Source organism: Onychomys torridus, chromosome 4, assembly GCF_903995425.1.
Source record: "Onychomys torridus chromosome 4, mOncTor1.1, whole genome shotgun sequence".
Classification (NCBI taxonomy): Eukaryota; Metazoa; Chordata; class Mammalia; order Rodentia; family Cricetidae; genus Onychomys; species Onychomys torridus.
Window position 1 is genome coordinate 5,897,685 of NC_050446.1, and position 20,758 is coordinate 5,918,442.

The window sequence follows — 20,758 nt, forward strand, 5'->3', positions numbered from 1 at the left end:
GCAGGGTCAGTTCCCAGCAGCCACCTGGTGGCTCACACCATCTGTAACTCCAGTTCTAACCCTCTTCAGGCCTCCACAGGCACCAAGCTCACATGTAGTGCACAGATGTATATGAAGACAAGCACATATGCACATAAAATAAATAGATCTTCTTTTAGTTTAGAAGTACTTTAACTTTCAAACAAATAGAAATGACAAGTGTGGCCTGTTTCTATATCTGAGCAAGACTGTGTCCTGAGGCAATCAGTGCCTATAACTCTCCAACAGGCTGCTCTGTCCAGAGTCCCAGACTGAACATGGGACCTGGAAAGCTCCCTGCATCCTTCAAAATCCATTGCCCATGAAACCCTGATGTGTTAGTGATTTATCCTAATGTAGCCCATTAGGAGTTGGAACTCAGTGGTAGAGCATGTACTTAGCATGCATGGTGAATCCTGGGGTTCAATTCCCAGCACCAGAAGGCAACAACTCAAAACGATGTGTTTTGATCCAGTAGTCCCAGATGAAACTACCTCTCCTAAAATACAAAATAGCTCATTATGTGGACCAACACCTTGATTTCTGAAAATAGATGAATGCTTCTGTTTATTGTGGGCATCATCTGGGAAGCCTTGGGTATCAGATTATTTCAGTAGAGTCCTAGAAGGTTCAAGAACTTAGGACAACACCAGTCTTCCTGGAATGTCCTCCTGAAGCAGAAGGTTCTATACAATTTCTCATTTAAACTGGGACTCTCTGGAGAGTATTAATAATACCAGGACAGCAGAGAAAATAGATGCAGACCAGGGCCATCGTAGCAAACCCAGAGTCATGCTCTCCTTCTGAGTGACCTTGAAGATTGGAAATCCTTTCATGCCAGGGCACCTGGACAGTCCCCAACCTGCACCCTCTATGCCTTGAGACTTTTCAGGGCTTTAGCCTGACTGGGATAACATGTCTTACAACCCCAGCCCTTCCAAGGTCTCCCCCAGGGTACTGGTAGCTACTGACATGGAGGTTCCATCTCTGCCTGTGCTCTCAGCTTTGCTCAGTGCAGACCTGGCCTAGGAACACTGTGTTGTGCTGCTGGCAAGAGCCCTGGTCAAAAGTCAAGAGACCCAGATCCTGACTCCAGCCTGCTCTTCACTTATGAGCAGCCTTGGGCAAACCTCTTCTTCCTGGATGTCCCTGACTGTGGACTGTGGGTCCTTTCTGGTCCTAATGAGCTGCTTGTTCACCTAGTCCTGCCAGGTGCTTACTGTCTACCGGCTCAGTTGGACCTGACCCTGGCCACATGGAAGCCTCCCAGTTTGTTCCTTTGTCCACTGGTCCTCAGCATCTGTTTCCCAGACCAGCAGCAAGAACATCTCATGGGAATGCAAACTTCCAAGCCAGATGCCAGACCTACTGAGTTGGAAACACTGGGCTGTGAGCCAGCCATCTTCTAACAACCCTCCAGAGCTCCTGATGCTTTTAGCTTGGAGGCCAAGTGTGGAGGATCACTGCTTCAGACTTTTTGTGATTGCTACAAAAGGGCTATCTGCTGGACTACACATTTCTGTGGCTGCTTTTTAAGAGGGTCCATGGACAAAAGAAGTGCCGCCATCTTGGAAACATGTGAATACCATCATCACTCCAAAATAGAGGAAGAAAAGTGATGGCCATAGAAACCCAAAGTAGGTAGAGGTCCCTAATGAAACTACAGAGATCGGGGCTGGAAAGATGCCTCAGTGGTTAAGAGCAGTATACTGCTCTTTCATAGAACCTGAGTTTGGTCCCAGCACCCACTCAGGCAGCTCACATAACCTCCTATAACTCCAGCTTCAGGGGATCCAACACCTCTGGCCTCCACAGGCACCTGCAATCATGTGCACATGCTGCCACACATTAACACACACACACACACACACACACACACACACACACACACACACACCTTGAAATAATAAAAATAAGCCTTTAAAAATCTTAGTCAGGCAGTGATGACAGACACTTTTAATCCCAACACTCAGGAGGCAAAGCCAGGTGGATCTCTGTGAGTTTGAGGCCAGCCTGGTCTACAGAGCAAGATCCAAGACAAGAACCAAAACTACACAGAGAAACCCTGTCTCAAAAAAAAAAAAAAAAACTTACCCAAAAATTGCATCAAAACCTGGCCGGCTGACACAAAGCGAGTGCTTCCTTCCCACCTTTGCTGTTTTTCTTGTGTCTTGTGCACAGTCACTGAGTTGATTTGTCCATCTTCTCTATTGTCCCCAGCCCTGTGCTCTGCCCTGCAAATTCAATAATAATTAAAGGATGTGATTATCTTCCAACAACTTAGACTCTAGTAAGAAACATGTCCATGTTCAAGATAAAAATTACAGTGGGGGTTGGGCCTCGGTGGTGCATGCCTTTTATTCCAGCATTTGGGAGGCAGAGGCAGGAGGATCACTATGAGTTCCAGGCCAGCCTGGTCTACAGAGTGAGAGCCAGGACAGTCTAAGCTACACAGAGAGAAAAAAAGGAATTTCAGTGGGAATAGTGGTGTAAAAAGAGAGGGAGTGGCAATGGTAGGTGGCCTCTCTGGAAGTTTCCACTGGAGCTGAGGCTTGCCTGGTGGGGAAGAGCATTACCTCTGAGAACTGGGGAAGCATTCTGGGTATAGGAGTCAGGCAGGGATGCCATCCCTATACCCAGTCTATATGGAAAGCCACTGTTACAGAAGGACATGCATCTGTTTGCCAGGTGTGTTAGAGACAGAGAAAGGTTTTGAAGCACAGCCTCAGGCATGGGTTTTCAGATTCTTTTCCTTTTCCTCTTTTCATAAGTATATGTATGTGGTGTGTTTGAGTGTTTGCATGTGTTTGGGTACATGTGTACATACATACAGATGCCTTAGGTTGATGTTAGGACTCATCCACTATCCCTCTTCTACCTTACTCATTGAGTTGGGTAGAACTTATCAAATGCAGAGCTCCCTGGTACATCCAGTTTTGCTAGCCAATTTGCTCTGGGGATCCCCATCTCTCTGCCTTCCTGGGATAGAAAGGCAGGCACCTTGCCGTACCAGGATTTACATGGGTTCTGGGGATCTGAATTCCAGTTCTCTAGTATGTATGGTGAGCACTATAATCACTGAGCCATCAGCCCAGACTGGGTTTTCAGAGTCTTAACTTTGCCATTCCACTTCTGAGTCCTGATGTTCTGCCTTGACCTTCCACCTTTGGACCCATTGACTAGGACTCTTGATACCCACACCTTGACTGACCAATACCCAGAATCCTTCACCTAGTGGTGGGTCAGACAGCCTTGTAATGTTGATGTTCTTCCAACAATGGACTCTTACTATTAAGTAATTCAGGCATGCACAAAGTATAGAGAATAACATATAAATCCCCTGCCCAGATTACAGGCAAAAATCATTAAAAACACAGAGTTGAGAGGCTAAAGAAAGGAAGAACCCAGATTTGGTTCCCAGCATTCACGTCTAGCAACTCATACTGCCTGTAACTCCAGCTCCAAGGAATCAGTACCCTCTTCCAAGGCACATGCACTTGTGTAGTGAATATAACCACTATATTATGATAATGAATTATGGCAACACATAGCAAACACATAAGTAATAACCAGTCTTTAAAAAGTAACAGTTGAGAGCCTACTTCCTGCTCCCTTCCTCTGTCTTCTTCTCTTCCTGAAGCAGCTGCCATCACACACTGGTGTTGGTCATTTCTGCAGGGTTAGTCCTCCGTGAACTGAGAGTCATAAACTCAAACTGGAATAGCCAGGCTTGCTTGACTTGCTTTGTCTTTCGTTTGCACATCTGTGACTTGTTCAGATTAAAGATCTTCAGGAACAGGAGGGGGCACTTTTCATATAAACTGCCCACAATTTCCATATCTATTTCGAGAAGAGCCTACCAGCCTTCAATCTAATATCATTCTGTTTGGCTCTGAGTTACAGTTAGCTCCCCTACTCTTCAGGGAACTGTTGCTGATGAGTGGATCAGAACGTGGTACCAGACCCAGGGGTGCCTGTGGCCATTTGTCAGCAGCACCGTGCTGCCTCCCATGGACCTGGCATCCTCCTGATGCCATCGGCAATGAAATCACAAGAGGCTCAACTGGTATAGAAGTGGATCCCCTCATCTGCTAGCTATTTTGTAACCTACAGAAAAACGAGTGTCTCTTGTTAACATTGCTTATTCCTGGGGCTAATGGGAGGAAGGAATCCCCCAAGTGTCCACTTTGGTGACTGTAGTGACCCTAAATGGCAAACACTGTATCCTAAAACTGTGTATACTTCCGTAATAAAATTAACTTGTGTGTCTTTTGCTGTCTCGTTGTAAGGGCTCTGTGAATTTCAAATTCGGGGTCCTTTTTGCCAAAGATGGGCAGCTCACAGACGACGAGATGTTCAGCAATGGTGAGCAGCTCCTCCTCACCCCTGCTGAGGGAGACCCTGCCCCTTACTGCCTTGCCCACAGCCAATACTGGATATTTGATTGGAATCTCCAATATCAGGAGGCAGTTTGCAGAGTTTTATAAGGCAGCTCATGACCAGTTTCGTTCATTTGCCGAGTACTTCACTATCACCTAACTTCTGTGGGCCCCTGCAATGGGCCCCGGAGAACACATCTGGGAGGGAGGAGATACATATGGATTTGGAAAATCTGGTTCTACAGAGTGCAAGGTCTTTCCTCGCTGTTTCTGACTGAGTGAACATAAAGACAGTATCTTTTCCTATATTTGTATCTTTCATGTTACAACCCTGTTTATCATTGGGCAAAGCAGCAATAACACCTGGTTCATCTGGTTCTGTTTTCCTTCCTTGGGTTCCTGAGAATTGTGAAGCCTCCTTATGGCCCCTGGGTGGAAGGCAATGCAACCTCATGTTTTGGTACCGTGCATGCCACAGCACCTCATCTTCCATTGATTCCATTATGGTCAGGAAATGAGGACCAGAGAGTGATGCTTTTCTCATCCCTTGCCTTTTCTTGCAGAAATTGGAAGTGAAGCTTTTCAAAAATTTTTGAATCTCCTCGGTGACACCATTACTCTAAAGGGCTGGACAGGCTACCGTGGCGGTCTGGACACCAAAAGTAAGCTTGCCCCTTGTTGGAATTAGTGAAATTCTGTTACTTGAGGACCATCCCCAATCTGACATAGGTCACTGGGCATGGTCATCAACTCCATGGGCTTTATAACACCCCTACAGCCCGCTAGGCAGCACGGGTGGCACTCGGGTGATGGTTATGAAATAGCTTGGCAGTCAGTGCTCACAGGAATCGAGAGCCACAGAGAGTGCCACAAATGCTTTGCCGAATCTGGGGAATAGAAGACGTCTCTGAGGGTACAAGGAAGTGATGAGTGGGAACAGTGGGAGTCTTGAGAAAAGAATTCCAAACAGGGAACATCTGTGAAGTCCTTGAGGCAGGAGAGAACACAGCACGCCATTCTAGAAACTAAGAGGATATCTTTCTGGCTGGAAGGAGCAGAGAGACCAGCAAGGCTGCAATACAGACTAAAGAAGGGAGTTTGAAGTCCCCTTGCATGTCACCGAGTAGGAGAGCAGTGAGGTCCCCTTTGGGCAGACCTGTGGGGAAGATAATCTAGAAGGCCAGGGAGCCATTGGAAAAGCAGACTTCACAGTCTGAGCGGGGTGGGGGATGGACAGTGTTGGGGACAACTGTCATGGCTGGAGGAACAGCAGGCTGGCAGGGAGATGGCGCACAAATTCCAGAGCCTCTGAGGTGGAGGACACAGCATCTCAGGATGATTGAGGATGGGGATGAGGAGGAGGAAGGAGGATTCTCACCAGGTCCCTGGTCTCTGGCCTGAAGTGGGTGATGGAGATCTCAGGTTTTGAAGGGAAACTTGGAAAGGGAGGAGGTGGATAGAGAGACTAGATGGCCAGACTTGAGTCGCTTAGGCTGGCTTCCGTCTGAGGAGCGTTTCTGGCATTTTCTTGTGCTTCTGGGTTTGTAGTTTTGTTTGATCTTCAGTCAAGCCTCAGAGAAAGTCAGGCAGGTGGTATAGGGCAGACTTTCAGTCCAGGTAGCCGACTGTCGGGGAGGCTGTCTTTGGCAGCCCACACAGATTCAGCATGAAAGCAGTACATGACTGCCGTGGAAATGCCTTTGTTACCAGCTCAGGAGTGGAAGGCATGGCCCAGCTCCCCTCTGACAAGCGTTCTTGTGTACATGATGGGCTCCTGAGCACCTGTAAGTTCCTCACCCATGGTCACCTCAGCCTCGCTGTGGTGGTCCTGACTACCATCTCCTGAGCCCTCTCATAACCCAGGTCTTCTGTCAGGTTAAACACTTTGTAGGGACCATCTTGCTGAGTCTTCCCTGCATCCCTGAGAGTTAGATGCTACTGTCCCCATTTTCAAACTAAGAAACTGTAATTTCAGTTCTGGGGGATCTGGACCCTCTTTTGGACTCCTTGGGCACTGTAAACACTTGGTGCACAAACATACATGCAGACAAAACACTCAAACATATAAAAATAAATCAATCTTTTTTAAAAAATTCGTGTTAGTCATTGATTTAATCCACCAAGCTGAGGAATACTTTACACAGCAATAGATAACTGATATACTGGCTCTAAAGCAAACAGCCAGACTTGGAGAAAAGATATGGTGGAGAGCAATCCAAGAGACATTGGATGTGGACATTTGGACTCCCCACACATGTACACACACATATAAACAAAAAATTTGGATTATAAAAAATGATAAAGCCCTTAAATGGGGGGGGGGGTGCCAGTGGTGGCAGTGCATGCCTTTAATCCCAGCACTCGGGAGGCAGAGGCAGGCGGATCTCTGGAAGTTCGAGGCCAGCCTAGGCTACAGAGTGAGTTCCAGGAAAGCTACACAGAGAAACCCGGTCTGGGGGGGGGGGGGGACATGAGGAGGGGGACAGGAGCGACACAGCCAGTGAGAACTCAGGTCCCAGTCCCACCTCCAGAGGCTATGCCTTAACCAAGCATCTTCACAAACTCACCTTGATTTGTGGGTATCACAGCTGCATCAGCATGGGTGAATGGTATCCTTTACCCCACGGCCATGGGGTAGTGGGGCTGCAGCATGCTCTCCCTTACTAGCCAGACTTCTGACTTTGTGTTCCAAGCTAGATGGGCAGCAGGCAGCAGGGAGCTTTGAGAACATGAACAAGGTCTTTCCTCACAGACAGGAGCCTGAGTGAGATGGAGAGTTGACATTCAGGTGATCTGCTCCTGCTCACCAATGCTGATGGACCCAGGCAGTCTTTAAAAATGTCCTGTGTACTGCTTGCCTTCATCTGTGTACCCACTGACTGCATTCTTGTGTTTTACAGATAACACCACAGGGATCAACTCAGTCTATACTGTATACCAAGGGCATGAGGTCATGTTTCACGTTTCCACCATGTTGCCGTATTCCAAAGAGAACAGACAGCAGGTACGTGTGACCACAGGCTTTTTGAAAATACAAATGTGGGATGAGCAATGCAATGATTATAAAATTAGAGACTAAGTTATCACCTTCCAATCCAGGCACTTTTTTATAGTCTGTCTGAACTGCAAACAAGAAAGTGTGTTGCAACTGCCTCTGTCATCTTTAAGAAAGGTCAGAGAGAGTAGTGAGCCTGTGGTGCACACATATATGTACTTATACATGTGTGACTATGATTTTAAAGTATACTAGTCTATGTTGTGTTGCCATGACAAAATAGTTGGAGTTGGGTAGTTTATAAGGAAAAGAGATTCATTCAGTCAGAGTCATGTAGTTTCAAGAGCACTGATATTTCCTGGGCTTTAGTGAGACCCTCATGGTGGTCATCATGTTGGTGCAGATGTAAAAGAAATCACATGGCAAACAGGAAGCATAAGAAATCCAAGTTAGGTTCCAGACAGACCTAAGTGAGCAAGAATGAACTTCCACAAGAAAAGCATTAACCCCTCCCAAGACCTCATTACCCCTGACTAGGCCCACCTCTCAAAAGCACCACCACCCCTTAGCAACACCATGCCTGGAGCCAGGCCTCCAGCACATGCAACCAGGAGACCTGCTCAGACCACGAGAAGAAGGCTTGAGGCTGTTCTGTATTCAGCACGCCTTCTCCCTGTGGCTTTGCTCATTGTGCCTTTGGCCTTGTCAGAACGAGATTCTGGAACATGAAATAAGTTGGTGTGCTGCCTAGTTTTATGTCCACTTGGCAGAAACTAGAGTCATTTGGGAGGAGGGACCTCAGTTCAGGAAATACTCTCACCAGATTGGCCTGTGGCACATTTTTATTGATAATTGATGTGGGTAGGCCTAGCTCATTGGGTGGTGCCGTCCCTGGGCTGGTGTTCTGGGTGCTATAAGGACACAGGCTGAAGCCATGAGGTGGTGGCACACTCCTTTAACCTCAGCACTCAGGAGGCAGAGGCCAGCCTAGTCCACAGAGTGAGTTCCAGGACAGTCAGGACTATACAGAGAGACTCTGTCTCAAAAACAAAACAAACAAACCAACCACAGGCTGAGCAAGGCATGGGAACAAGCAAGCCAGTAAGAAGTCCTCTTATTTCATCAGCTCCTCCTGTGACTTCCTTAGATGATGGAGTGTGACAGATATAAGCTGAAATAAACCCTTTCCTCCCCAAGTTGATTTTGGTCAATGGTGTTTTATCACAGCAAGACAAATTCTAACTAAGACAGTTTTTAACAGCCTGGGAAGTCCAGTTCCCAGAACTGCTACTCAGGGTTACTCAGAGAAAGACTTCTCAAGAGCAGGGATAGAAAGATTTCTGATCTCTAATAGTTCACACACAATCTGACTCTCAAATCGTGTGTGATTCTCTTTTATTCCTCTCCAGCTCCAGTTCTCTTGTTCTAATTCTGTAGTTCTAAGTCTCTAGCTCCAGTTCTCTGTACTGTGAACCTTTGGTTCTGGTTCTCTCTAGCTCCAGTTCTCTGTACTGTGAACCTTTGGTTCCGGTTCTCTCTAGCTCCAGTTCTCTGTACTGTGAACCTTTGGTTCCGGTTCTCTCTAGCTCCAGTTCTCTGTACTGTGAACCTTTGGTTCCGGTTCTCTCACTCTACACTCTCACGCTACTTCTTTTATCTTTCACATTTCTCTTAGACTTTTCTCTCTTACCATTCAGCTACATCCCTCACTCAGCACACACACACACTCTGCCCAGCTCTTTACACAGCAGCTCAGGTCCTCTGCAAGAGCAACAAGTACTCTTAACTGCTGAGCCATCTCTCCAGCCCCAGCTGCTGGCTTTTGACAGATGGGACTTGGGGAGTTACGCTTAGCTTGGATGAGACTCTTGCCACTTCTTTGTGCATTGAAAGAAAGCATCCACATGAATAAACCTCACTGATGTAAATGGACACTCGTTCAGCAAAGAAATACAAACTTAAAGGGAGCCACAAGGGCCTTTTACTGAGCACATAAAACTCTGGTTCTAGTGAGAGGGAAAGGCGCACAGCAGACCAGTACCCTACGGTGGTACTGTACTACTGGGAGGTGGAGGTAGAGGGGGGAATGCACAGGGAGGGAGGAAATAGCCAGTACTGTTCTATGGGCTGACTGGAAGAAGGAACTAATGATGTCTCATGGGTTGTGGGGACCATAGAGGCCTTGAACCTGTTCTTGTTTTAGGAGAACTCTGGCCAAGGGTATATTGAAACAGGAAACACATGGGCCGAGGAAGACTACATGTGGCTGAGACTCACTGTGTGCAAGATGTCTTCTCTGTTTGGTTGGGAAGACCCAGGTCTCTGCTCCTCGGCCTCTTCATGGCTGAAGCTCTTAGGATCTTGGGATCATGTGGAGGGGATAGACCACACCCATCTTCTCTACCATCCTAAATGCTGCTGACCTCTTATATTTCAACAGTAGTGTCAGAAAACATACACAGGGTGTTGGAGTTTAGGGGTGGAGTGCACCCCACATATAGCAACCAAACAAGCTTCAGTGAACTACCTTACAATCCTCTCCCCAACTCCCAACATTCACCAACACTACCCACATCAGGTGACAGCATCAGCCACACATGGATACTGTATAAAAATCATGCATGGTCTTAATATTTACTTACTTTGAAGTGTATGTGTGTATGTGATTGAGTGTATGTAAGTGTACTGTGTGCATTCGGGGGCCCCGAATCAGAAATGAGAAATCAGAAGAGGTGCCAGATCCATTGAACTGAAGTGACAGATGGTTATGAGCCACCATGTGGGTGCTAGGAATTGAACTTCAAAAGCAGTCAGTGCTCTTAACCAGTGGGCAGCCATCTCTCTAGCACCAGTATTTGGTCTTTCAAGATGATGTCTAGTCATTTACGTCTTCTTGAGTTACACTCCAGTCGGTTACTTTATACATTCATCCTGCCAGCTGGAGGAGCTGCTCATCTTGACTGCATGTCTCCAGTAGCTAGTGAACCTGGATATGTTCTGTGCTGATTATACACTTGCATATCTTCCTGGAGAAATGTCCATTTACATTCTTTGCTATTCTTGTTATTTAATAGTAGGAATTCTTTACATATTCTGGACACTAACTTCTTGCAGATACTCCTGCCCTTCATTGAGCTGCCTTTCCCTCTCCTGACAGTGTCCTTCAGTCCGCAGAGGTTCTCAGTTCTGATGCCGTCTCCCCTACCTTCCTTCTGCTGTCTGTGTTTCTAGTGTTACCCAAGAAACCGTCTGAACTGAACTGCACTCAGGTGTTCTCTACACCTTAGCTTCCTCGTTGGTAAAATGGGAATACATACCATGATTCAGTCAGGGTCCTGCTCTCCAGGCGTGTATGGTATGGGATAGAGGACAGGAAGCACAGCCCAGAATGATCAGCATACATAAAGGAATAATCCACATAAGAAGGACATCACACAGCTTTTCATTCTAGCACTCGGGAGGCAGAGGCAGGAGGATCTCTGTGAGCTTGAGGCCAGCCTGGGCCACAGAATGAGTTCCAGTACAGCCAAAGTTGTTACACAGAGAAACTCTGTCCTGAAAAAAAGCAAAACTAAAGAATGACATCACAGGGGCTGGAGAGATGCTCAGCAGTTAAGATCGATTGCTGCTCTTTCGGGGACCAGTCGGTTCCCAGCACCCACATCGGACCACTCACAGTGTTCCTGTAACTCAAGCTCCAGGGAATCTGGAACCCTTTTCTGGCTTTGGCAGGAAAACACACACACACACACACACACACACACACACACACACACACACACACACACAGAGAGAGAGAGAGAGAGAGACAGACAGACAGACAGACAGACAGAGACAAAGAGACAGCAAGACAGAGCGAGAGATTTAACGGTGACACAGTGCTATGGATGCTGAAGGAGAAAGAACATCAAGAAGGCCTTCCTGGAGAAGGTGCCTTTTGCATGAGTTTAGACAGATAACCGCATATGAGCTGTTTGGCCACAAGAGGCTAGACAAGGTAAATTAGGCAATCACAGACCATGCTTTGCTTATTTACCGCTCTGCAATAAACCACTCCAGAACTCACCAGCTGAAGATAGTTGTTGATTCCTTCAGGCTCTGTGTTGACAAGGCTCAGCAGCAGGTCTTCTGCCATCTCAGGTTCTCATCCATTACACTCAGCCAGCAGCTAAACTGGGACCACTGGAGGCTCGACAGGGACAACATTGGCAGAGTGGCCCTTTCCCCACAGAATGGAATCTCAACTCCTCTCAGTGGCTTCCTCATCAACACTTCCTCACTGGTTCAGGCCTCCCAAAAGCATGTGTTCTGAAAGGACTGTGGCAAAAGCTGGTTGTTCTTTTATTTACTTATTTGTAATTGACTAATCTATTCTCTGTTTATGTGTGTGTATGCATGTATGCCTACGTGAGCTCATTTGTAACATGTGTGTGCAGATGTCAGAGGAAGCTATGAAGGCATGAGAGCCCCTGGAACTGGAGTTACAGGCTGTTGTGAGCCACCTCGTGTGGGGACCAAGCCTAGACCTTCAGTAAGAGCAGTAAGCACTCTAAACCACTGAACCATCTCTCCAGCCCCATTCTGGTCCTTGTAAAAATCTAGCGTAGGGGCTGGAGAGATGGCTCAGTGGTGGAGAGCTCTGATTGCTCTTCCAGAGGACTGGATTCAGTTCCCAGCACCCACTGGCAGCTAACTGTAACTCCAAGATCTGACACCCTCACACACGCATATATGCAGGCAAAATACCAATGGCGGGGGGAGCTAGCCTGGGCACTGGTGCACAGTCCTCTTTGCTACAGTTCACTCATGACGTGAAAGCAAATAAGCTCCACCTTCCAGTGAAGGCAAGCCACAGAACAAGTGAGCATCCTTAGTCCACCACTGACAGGGTCCAGGGAGACAGCAGGTATTTTGGTTTGACCAGATAGGTGAAGGTCTTGAACAGAGCTGGCAAACTGGCCTGTCCTCGTTCTGCTGAGTGCAGTGTACCTGGCGCACACCACACCCACTCACACATTTTTTATGGCTGCGTGTGCACTTTAAGAGCTGTGTAGCTTAAAGAGTCCATACAGTCTATGAAGTTGCAAACATTCACTGTATGACCTTTTATAGGAAAAAAAAAAAATGTGTCAACTGCAGATCTAGGAAATCGTTTTGGAAAGGTCAACTAGGGTCAAATTAGAGCCATTTTGTCACCAAGTGTGAGCTTTCAGATTAGCTAAGGTGAGTTGTTCATCAGTGGTAGAGCACTTGCATAACCTACTTAAAGCCCCAGTGTGCGTGTGTGCTCTCTCCCCCACCAGACCCTCTGTAGCCTCCTGTGCTCCTGTGTGGGCCTCGAATGCAGCTCAGGGATGGAGAAGCGTGTCCAACATGGCAGAAGCAGGAATGTGTTGGGACTATGCCCTGGTGGTGCAGCTCTTCTCACGGTGTCATTTATGCTCATGACAGGTGGAAAGGAAGCGCCACATTGGAAACGATATCGTCACCATCGTGTTCCAGGAAGGAGAGGAATCTTCTCCCGCCTTTAAGCCTTCCATGATCCGCTCCCATTTCACACGTATCCTGTGTCTGCACAAATGCTCTGGGACCTTGGGTGGAAGACCTGTCCTGGGTGGCTAGCCTGACACACATTGTTGGGGAATTTTGCCTGAGCGCTGCACTGCTCCTTTTCCCTCCCGACCCTCGGCAGCAGCGGGTAGTAATCCTCGGGTTGTTTGTTTTCTCAGTCTCACACACCACACCCTCCATTGTCCTCATTCTCCCTCTCCTGCTGAACCTCGTCTTGCCCAGCCCCGCTCTCACTTTCTTGGCTCTGTGTGTGTCCGCTGTATTTAGTCAGCGAAGCTTGCATAAGCGTTAGGAAAAGGTTTTTTATTTGAGCTGCTTACCTGCAGCTACACCACTGAGGAGTATGACTCTTTTTATCCCAGCAACCATTAACAGCCTACAGCTCTCCAGGGACAGGGGTAGGGCCTCATGAATTCCTCCCTATCCACATTGGGATGTTGATGGACCCAGTCTTGTGCAGGTAGCCACTATGACTATGTGTGCATGTGTGTATCAGCCATGTCACATGCAGAAGACAGTGATTCTTCACAGCTAACCTCTGAGAGAGCCTCCCTGCCTCAGACCTCTGGGTGCTGATACTACAAGCACATGCCACCATACCCAGCTTTGACTTCCAAAATGTCTTCTCTTTTCTAAGGAAATCTGAAATGAGGGTAACATCCCATTATCCACTAGTAGTGAATGAATCTAAGAATAAGTAGTGAGTCCTCTGGGAAGTTGACTTCAATTATAGAAGTCTGTTGCTGTGTGCCTACAGTCCAAACACACTGAAGACCTGGGCAGGAGGATCACAGGTTTGAGGACAGCTGGGTCTACAAAGCAAAACCTTGTCTCAAATATGGAAAAAAATATCTGGGCATGCTGGCTCACACCTCTAATCACAGCACTCAAAGTATGAGGCATGGTAGAATTAATGATGTTCACTTTCCCTAATCCTGCTCAGCTCAGACTATCTATCGATGGGGCAGAGGAAGGGGGTGACCTCAGCAGTGCTCAGCCAGACAACCCAGGACATGTGCTCATCCTGCCCTGCCAGACTTCAGCCATGGCCCAATTGCCATGGTCACAGGCCAAGAGAGCAAAGGCAGAGCCTCTGTAGATTAGCCACAGTAAATAAAGGACATCTAGTGGACGTTTTCAGAATGAATCTAATCCCAGCACGCCTGTCCCCAGAAACTCCTATAAGGACATTGGAGACAAGACTACTTACTGTGCCTCACCTGTCTGCGGGTGAAGCTGCTCTCTGTTCTGACTTGTCTCCTGAAGCTCCCACGGAAGTGTTTAGAAGTTCAAAGGGCAGATTGCTTCCTCAGGGTAGGGATCCTGACTAAGGTGAGAGCACATGTGAGTGCCTTCTGTGCTCACCTGCTCTCAGCTGGTGTCCCCATTTATTGGGCTGTGGAACTAAGAGCTCCCGTTTGCTGGTGATTTCTCTTCTGAGTGGAGACAGGGGGATCTGCTGTGTTAGAGAAGCTTCAGGATGTTCCTGTTGGAGGTTCTCCATGCTGGGTTTGGCACATGGCTTCTGAAAAGAACTAACAGAGCATAGGACTGCGGTACCCAAGGCTGCCGGCTTCAGCCCTAGACAACAGCAGGGCTAGCTGTGAGGGAGGAGGGCGGGGGAAGAACTCTGCTCCATGCAGGTAGTTGTGCTGTTTGGTTTTATTTTTAAAGAGTTATATTGAGATTGAAGTTCCGTAACATCATTTATCCTTTTTTCCTAAGTGCTGGATGGAGCCCAGGCCTCCCACTGCTAGGCAAGTGCTCTGCCACCGATGCACAGCCTGAACACTTGAGCTATTCTGGACACTTTGGGCTTCAGCCCAAGCAGAGCCGACTCTGTGTAGAAGCCACCACCAGCTCCATTGGCTTGTTCTCCAGTGATGTTTTGTCTACCAAAGGCAGAAGGAGAGGAAGGTGTATGGTAGAAATATTTCGATTGTTTTCCCAGCTCAGAATGTGTGAGATGAAATAGATGAGTAATCCATGTCAGGATCTTGTTTGGTTCTGCTGGCGGCTTGGCTGCTAATGCATTTACTTACATTGCTTGTCTGACAGCTTTGGAGGACTCATGTAGCTCTTCCTCACAGGAGAGCACACAGATGCTAACCCAGACATGGGGCTCCAACGTGTTCTCCAGGACTCTCTTGTAAAGAGGTAGAGCGCTGTCCCAGGTTCAGAGCAGGAGGTGCCTAGCCACACAAAGGCCTGCTCAAGAACTCTTGTGCAGGAAGGGTTTTCAGGGCATAGCTTTCAGGTGTGAGCATCAAGGATACTGATTAATTGCCTTGACTATCCCCACAGATATTTTTGCCTTAGTGAGGTATGACCAGAAAAATGACAATTACAGGTAGGTGATGACTCGTCTCTGTTCTTCTAATCCTAACATTTGCTTCATCGGTTGGCACTGATTCTCAGAGAATCCTTATGCGCTTTCTTCTGGATGGTTTATTGGATATGTTTTGACTTTCTAGAATATCCTGAAAAGCCACCTCTCTTCAGAAAAAGTTTTGTTCCATGTAATATTGCTATGCACAGTGGGACCAGGTGCTTTGTACTTTACAGGGGAAGAAATTTCTGTTTGACTTTGGTCAGAGCTCCCCTTCCCTAGACTACTGCCTTGCCCACTTGTCTTTCTGTTTCTCAAAATGATTCTATTAGAAGGATGTAAAAGGAAAGTCAATTTCCACCAGTTAGGGGAAGTGGGTTTGAACCTCAGCTAAATCATTTACTGACTTTGAAGATTTGTGAAGTATTTATCCCCCAGGGACCTTGAACCTGGTGTACAATGAGTACAATTACCTCTGGCATGTTTAACAAGCCTTAAGATCGAAACTACCCTGCCTAGTGTGCTGTGGTTGCTTAGGACGCCATTGTTGTCCAGCCTGTCCATAGGCTGGTGGGTTAGAGGTGAGGCAGACTCCTCTGGCTGAATCTTCCCAACACACTCCATAGGCCTCTGGACACACTGACTTGGAAAACATTAGTGATCTTTGAAGAAAAGAACCAACTAATTCTGGAATGTTCTTCACATAGGCTGAAAATATTTTCAGAAGAAAGTGTGCCACTCTTTGGCCCGCCCTTGCCATCCCCACCAGTGTTTACAGACCACCAGGAGTTCAGGGACTTTTTGCTTGTGAAATGTAAGTTGTCGTTTTGAAATGCTTTTGTCACTTGTTAAATATAGAAATGTGTTTCTTCATATTCTCCCCAGACACTGCATAAAAAAGTCATCATTTATACAGTCTGTATTCTGTTCATCCATTACCCATGTTTAGTTTCTGGTAGTGTTAGGTAGGTTTTCTAATGGGTCCTCATCTGCACTTACCATCCCGTCTGCCTACTTTGCAGGCTGTCCGCCAACACCACCACAGTGCTGCCTGAGAGCCTCGAATTGGCCTTTCTGCCCTGGGCTCTGATGTTACCATTCTGAGTCTGTCTCGTTATGTGTCTGTGTCCTTATCTGAGCAGAGTGGAGCTAGGAAAAAATGGTTCGGTTACATTCTTAGGGACAAGGAGAGCTGCTGACTATATGTGTGTGCAGTGGTGTGGGGGCATGAATGGAGTGTGCAGAACCTTCTTAATCCAGCCTCACTAGCCAGTGACCTGGTGCACATGCATCTCAGCTCACTGATGATTCCCTAGGCCTGACTCTGAGCTCCCATCTTCTCTATGACAGAAGCTGGCTACACGTTCCTCAGAGCATCCTTGGGTATTATATCTAAAAAGCCCATCAGGACCTACTGAGCAGAAGCTAGTCACTTGGCTTCATCCACTGCAGTCTCTTCATAGAAGCCCAGTCTGTCAGCCCTGGAGCCCTGGCAATGCCACCTGCTCTGTGCCCTCTACAAAGAGGCAGCTCCGGTCTTCTGCCAGAACACAAGGGGCTGCAGCTGCTGCTCTGGCATCCACCTGTCGCCACACCACACACACAGTGCCTAATTCTGTCACTGTTGCCATGTAGTTTGAAAGCAATTGGAAAAGCTCCTGTCCTCTCATTGAGTCCATCTTGGTCACCTGGCCCCAGGGTAGCATTGATTGAACCCAGAACCTCCCAGTACCCCACATCGATACCTGCTGCTCAGCTTGTAGTCCTCTCTCTCCTTTAGCCAAAACCAGTGCTGCAGGCCAGGCAAGTGCCAGATGACATACTGTTATTCCTCTCTTCTTTTTTAAAGATTTACTTAATGTTGCATGGATGTGTGTATGCACACTACATGCATGCAGGTGTTGTGCCCATGGAGGCCAGAAGAGGGGGCATTGGATTATTCCCCTGGACCTGAAGTTATGAGGTGCCCAATATGGGTGCTGGGAATGGAATCCAGATCCTCTACTAGAATAGGAAGTACTGCATTGTTTCTTGAGACAAGGTCTCATGTATCCCTGGCTAGCTTTGAATTCACTATGTAGACCAGGCTGGCCTGAAACTCCCAGAAATCGGTCTGCTGCTGCCACCTGAGTGCTGGGACTAAAGGTGTGTGCCACTAGCAGCAAGGGCTTCCCCTGAACCATCTCTCCAGCCCCTACCTTTGACTTCTTATCTACCTAGTCTCTTCTATTGGTGAAATTATGAAGGCCACTCCACGTAGTTAAAAGGGAGGTTTATTTTGTGGGGTAGCTTACAAATGAAGGGATAGGTTGCAGGGTCTGGGAAAGGTATGGCGCAGTCTGGCGGTGTTCTCTGGAGAACTCTGCTCGGTCTACCTCCAGTGTCCAGGAACCAAGAGAGGTCTCTCCTTTTGATCCTGGCTTTTCAACGTCCTCTCTCAGCCCCGCCTTATAGGCGTGACCATTACCGAAGCCTCAGTGGGGATTGGAACTTCCAGGCCAAGGCTGGAATGGCTACCCACTACACTCCTCCATAACCCCAAATGTGAGTCCTCCATCAACAGCTACAGAAGCTTCCCATGTCTTAGCAGCCATGTCAGTGGCACTTGAAGGGATAGATGTCACTTACCTGCAGTCACTCACAGCCTCGCTGCTTGGAAATGCTCTCCTCCAAAATCCCAGCAGTCCCTCCTAGAGGTCTCCATACGCTTCAAATCTTCTCCTGGCGGGTCCAGCCATGAAGGGCATGTAGCTGGGTAAGTCCACACTGTTAGCTCCCAGCTTTGGTCCACAGCAGGGTCTTGGAGAAATGTTCTGCCTCCAACATTAGAAGCAGCAGATTGCTTGACAGAGGTATAGTTCTGTACCTTCCCTGTCCATAGGCCAATTGAGTGGCTGTGACAAGGGTCACATGTTCAAGTGTAGAGAGGTGGGGGCCGTGTTGAGAGAAGTCCTCGAAGTAGATGACAGTGAGGAGCACTGGGGCTGTGGTGGGCTGGAGACTGTACCAGGCTCCAGCCAGATGGCACTTTCCAGTGACATAAGCACAGCGTTGCCAGTAGGCTGCATTTTCAAAACATCCAGACAGGAAATTTCATGTGGCTCAAGCCCAGGGTATCAAATAGGAAGCAAAAAAAACAAAAAAAACAAAAAACAAAGGCACAGTAGGTATGTGTTCTGCAGGATGGTAGTGGTACAGCAGGGCCCGGAGCCTGTAGTGTTCTAACTTCAGATTATTTAGAGGACAACATTTTGTCCTTTTGACAGTGTCCTTTGCCTTATAGAAGCTTCTCAGTTTCATGAGGTCCCATTTATCAATGGCTGTTCTCAGCGCCTGCACTATTGGTGTTCTGCTTGAGAAGTTGTCTCCTGGGCCCTGCGTTCAAGGCTGTTTCCCACTTTCTCTTCTGTCAGGTCCAGTGTGTCTGGATTTGTGTCTTTGATCCACTTGGACTTAGGTTTTGTGCAGGGTGATAGAAATGGGTCTGTTTGCAGTCTTCTGTCTGCTGACATGTGGTTATGCCAGCACTGTTCATTGAAGATGCTTTTTTTTCCATTGTATATTTCTGGCTTTTTTTAATCAAAAATCAGGTGACCATAAGTATGGAGTGATGGGAATAGATGCAGAGACCCACAGCCAAACAATAGGCAGACCTCAGGGAATCCTGTGGAAGAGAAGGAGGATTATGAGAGCCAGCGGGGTCAAGGGCACCTCAAGAAAACCCACAGAATCGACTAACCTGAGTTCCTGGGGCTCACAGAGACTGAACCAGAGAGCTTGCATGGGGATGACCTAGGCCCTCTCCACATAAGTTGCAGTTGTGTAGTTGGTCTGCTTGTGGGCTGTCTCTGACTCTGTTGCCTGCTTTGGGGACCTTTTCCTCTTCCTGGGTTGCCTCATCCAGCCTTAATAGGAGAGGAGGTGCCCAGTCTTACTGTAACTTGATGTGCCATGACTGGCTGATATACAAGGGAGGCCTGCCCTTTTCTGAAGAGAAAGGAGTGGAAGTGGATGGGGGCGGGGAGAGGGAAGGTTGGGGGAAGTATCTATTTATTAATTAATTAAAAACAGAAAATATGTAATTTTCTAAAGTACTAACTGGGAAAATCCTCAAGAAAGAAAAAGAAAACACCTTATGCACTTTAGAAACTCCTAAAAGATGCTGTGTAATACACAAGCCCAGCTTGGCCCCAACACATAGAAAGTATGTAGGGAATGCCTTGTCCACAGCAAGTTCTGTTTTTCAGTCCATGAACAGACCTTCCCATTGGTCCTCTGTATGAGAAAACTAAGCAAGAATACTTACCCAGTTCCATGTGCCTAGCACTGTACTGGGTGTATATATTATTACTTAAATAATAGTAGTCCACTATAAAAATAGGATCATGACTATTTTTACAGGGTAGGGTAGGAACTGAAGCCCCAGAAAAGTAGAACAAAAGTTTAAGACTCCACATCCAGTCCCAGACCTGGGTTCCACGCTCATGACTTCAGACTCTTAACCTCTTGGACACCCCTGTTTGAGCTCTGGTGTGGAACTGCGCACGCTGCCTTGTTGCATCATAGTGTCTGTAGTTTATGAAATGCTTAACTTTTTCCAGACGGAACACCCAATAAGCTAAGAACTTGTGCTAAAGCAGCTTTTTCTTTTCAACAAGCTGCAGCAAACACACACACACACACACACACACACACACACACACACACTAGTCCCATTGAGTGATATCCCAGGGAAGAAGCAGAGGAAGGATGATGGATGGTTGAAGTGTGGCAGCTAAAGAGTGTGGCAGGAATCTTAAAAGTACTTGTTAATGAAATCAAACCTGAAGCCAGGTATTGGGGTAAATGCTGGAAGATTGGAGAAGCAGAACAAGCCACAGCTATCTCACCTTGCTAGTTCCTCAGGTGATCCTGTTTCCTCAGGCTGGAAGCTTCTGAGTCCTCCTCCACATGAATCTCATCTGAACTGTGTTGCTCCAATGCCTGAATGCTTAACTAACCAAATGCTTAACTAACTATATGCTTTTTTCTCCCTTAATTCCTGGTCCTCACGCCTTATATGCTTTTCTCTTTCTGCCCCACTCCTTGGGATTAAAGGTTGGGTTTCTGGGTTTAAAGGCGTGGTCACCATGCATAGCTGTTTCTAAAGTGGCCTTGAACTCAGAGATCCACCTGGCTCTGCCTCCCAAGTGCTGGGATTAAAGGTGTGCACCACCACCGCCCAACTTCTGTTACGGCTTACTCTTCCTATTTTCTAGCCACCATTTTTGGCTTTGTTCTAGTGGCTGTCTGTTCTCTGACCCCAGATATGTACATTTTGGGGAACACACAATATTTCAGGGAACACAATACCCACCACAAAAGAGGTCCTTAAGATTAGATCTACTCACTGCTCTGGATGGACACTTACTGTCCAACAAGAAAGGGAAGATAAATATGCCTATAGGTAATATAAATCCATACTTT

General features: G+C 47.3%; 1 protein-coding gene across 11 annotated transcripts in view; it reads left to right on the forward strand.

Annotated features, from left to right (window-relative positions):
- The window catches only part of Garnl3 (GTPase activating Rap/RanGAP domain like 3), a 148,730-nt gene that overhangs the window by 94,238 nt on the left and 33,734 nt on the right, over nucleotides 1-20,758 (forward strand). For all 11 annotated transcript variants that reach the window (XM_036183416.1, XM_036183417.1, XM_036183419.1 and 8 more), the window contains 6 exons: nucleotides 4,308-4,383; nucleotides 4,961-5,059; nucleotides 7,298-7,401; nucleotides 12,844-12,952; nucleotides 15,268-15,313; nucleotides 16,000-16,106. In XM_036183416.1, coding sequence (XP_036039309.1) covers nucleotides 4,308-4,383; nucleotides 4,961-5,059; nucleotides 7,298-7,401; nucleotides 12,844-12,952; nucleotides 15,268-15,313; nucleotides 16,000-16,106 — 541 coding nt within the window. The remainder of the gene's footprint in view (nucleotides 1-4,307; nucleotides 4,384-4,960; nucleotides 5,060-7,297; nucleotides 7,402-12,843; nucleotides 12,953-15,267; nucleotides 15,314-15,999; nucleotides 16,107-20,758) is intronic.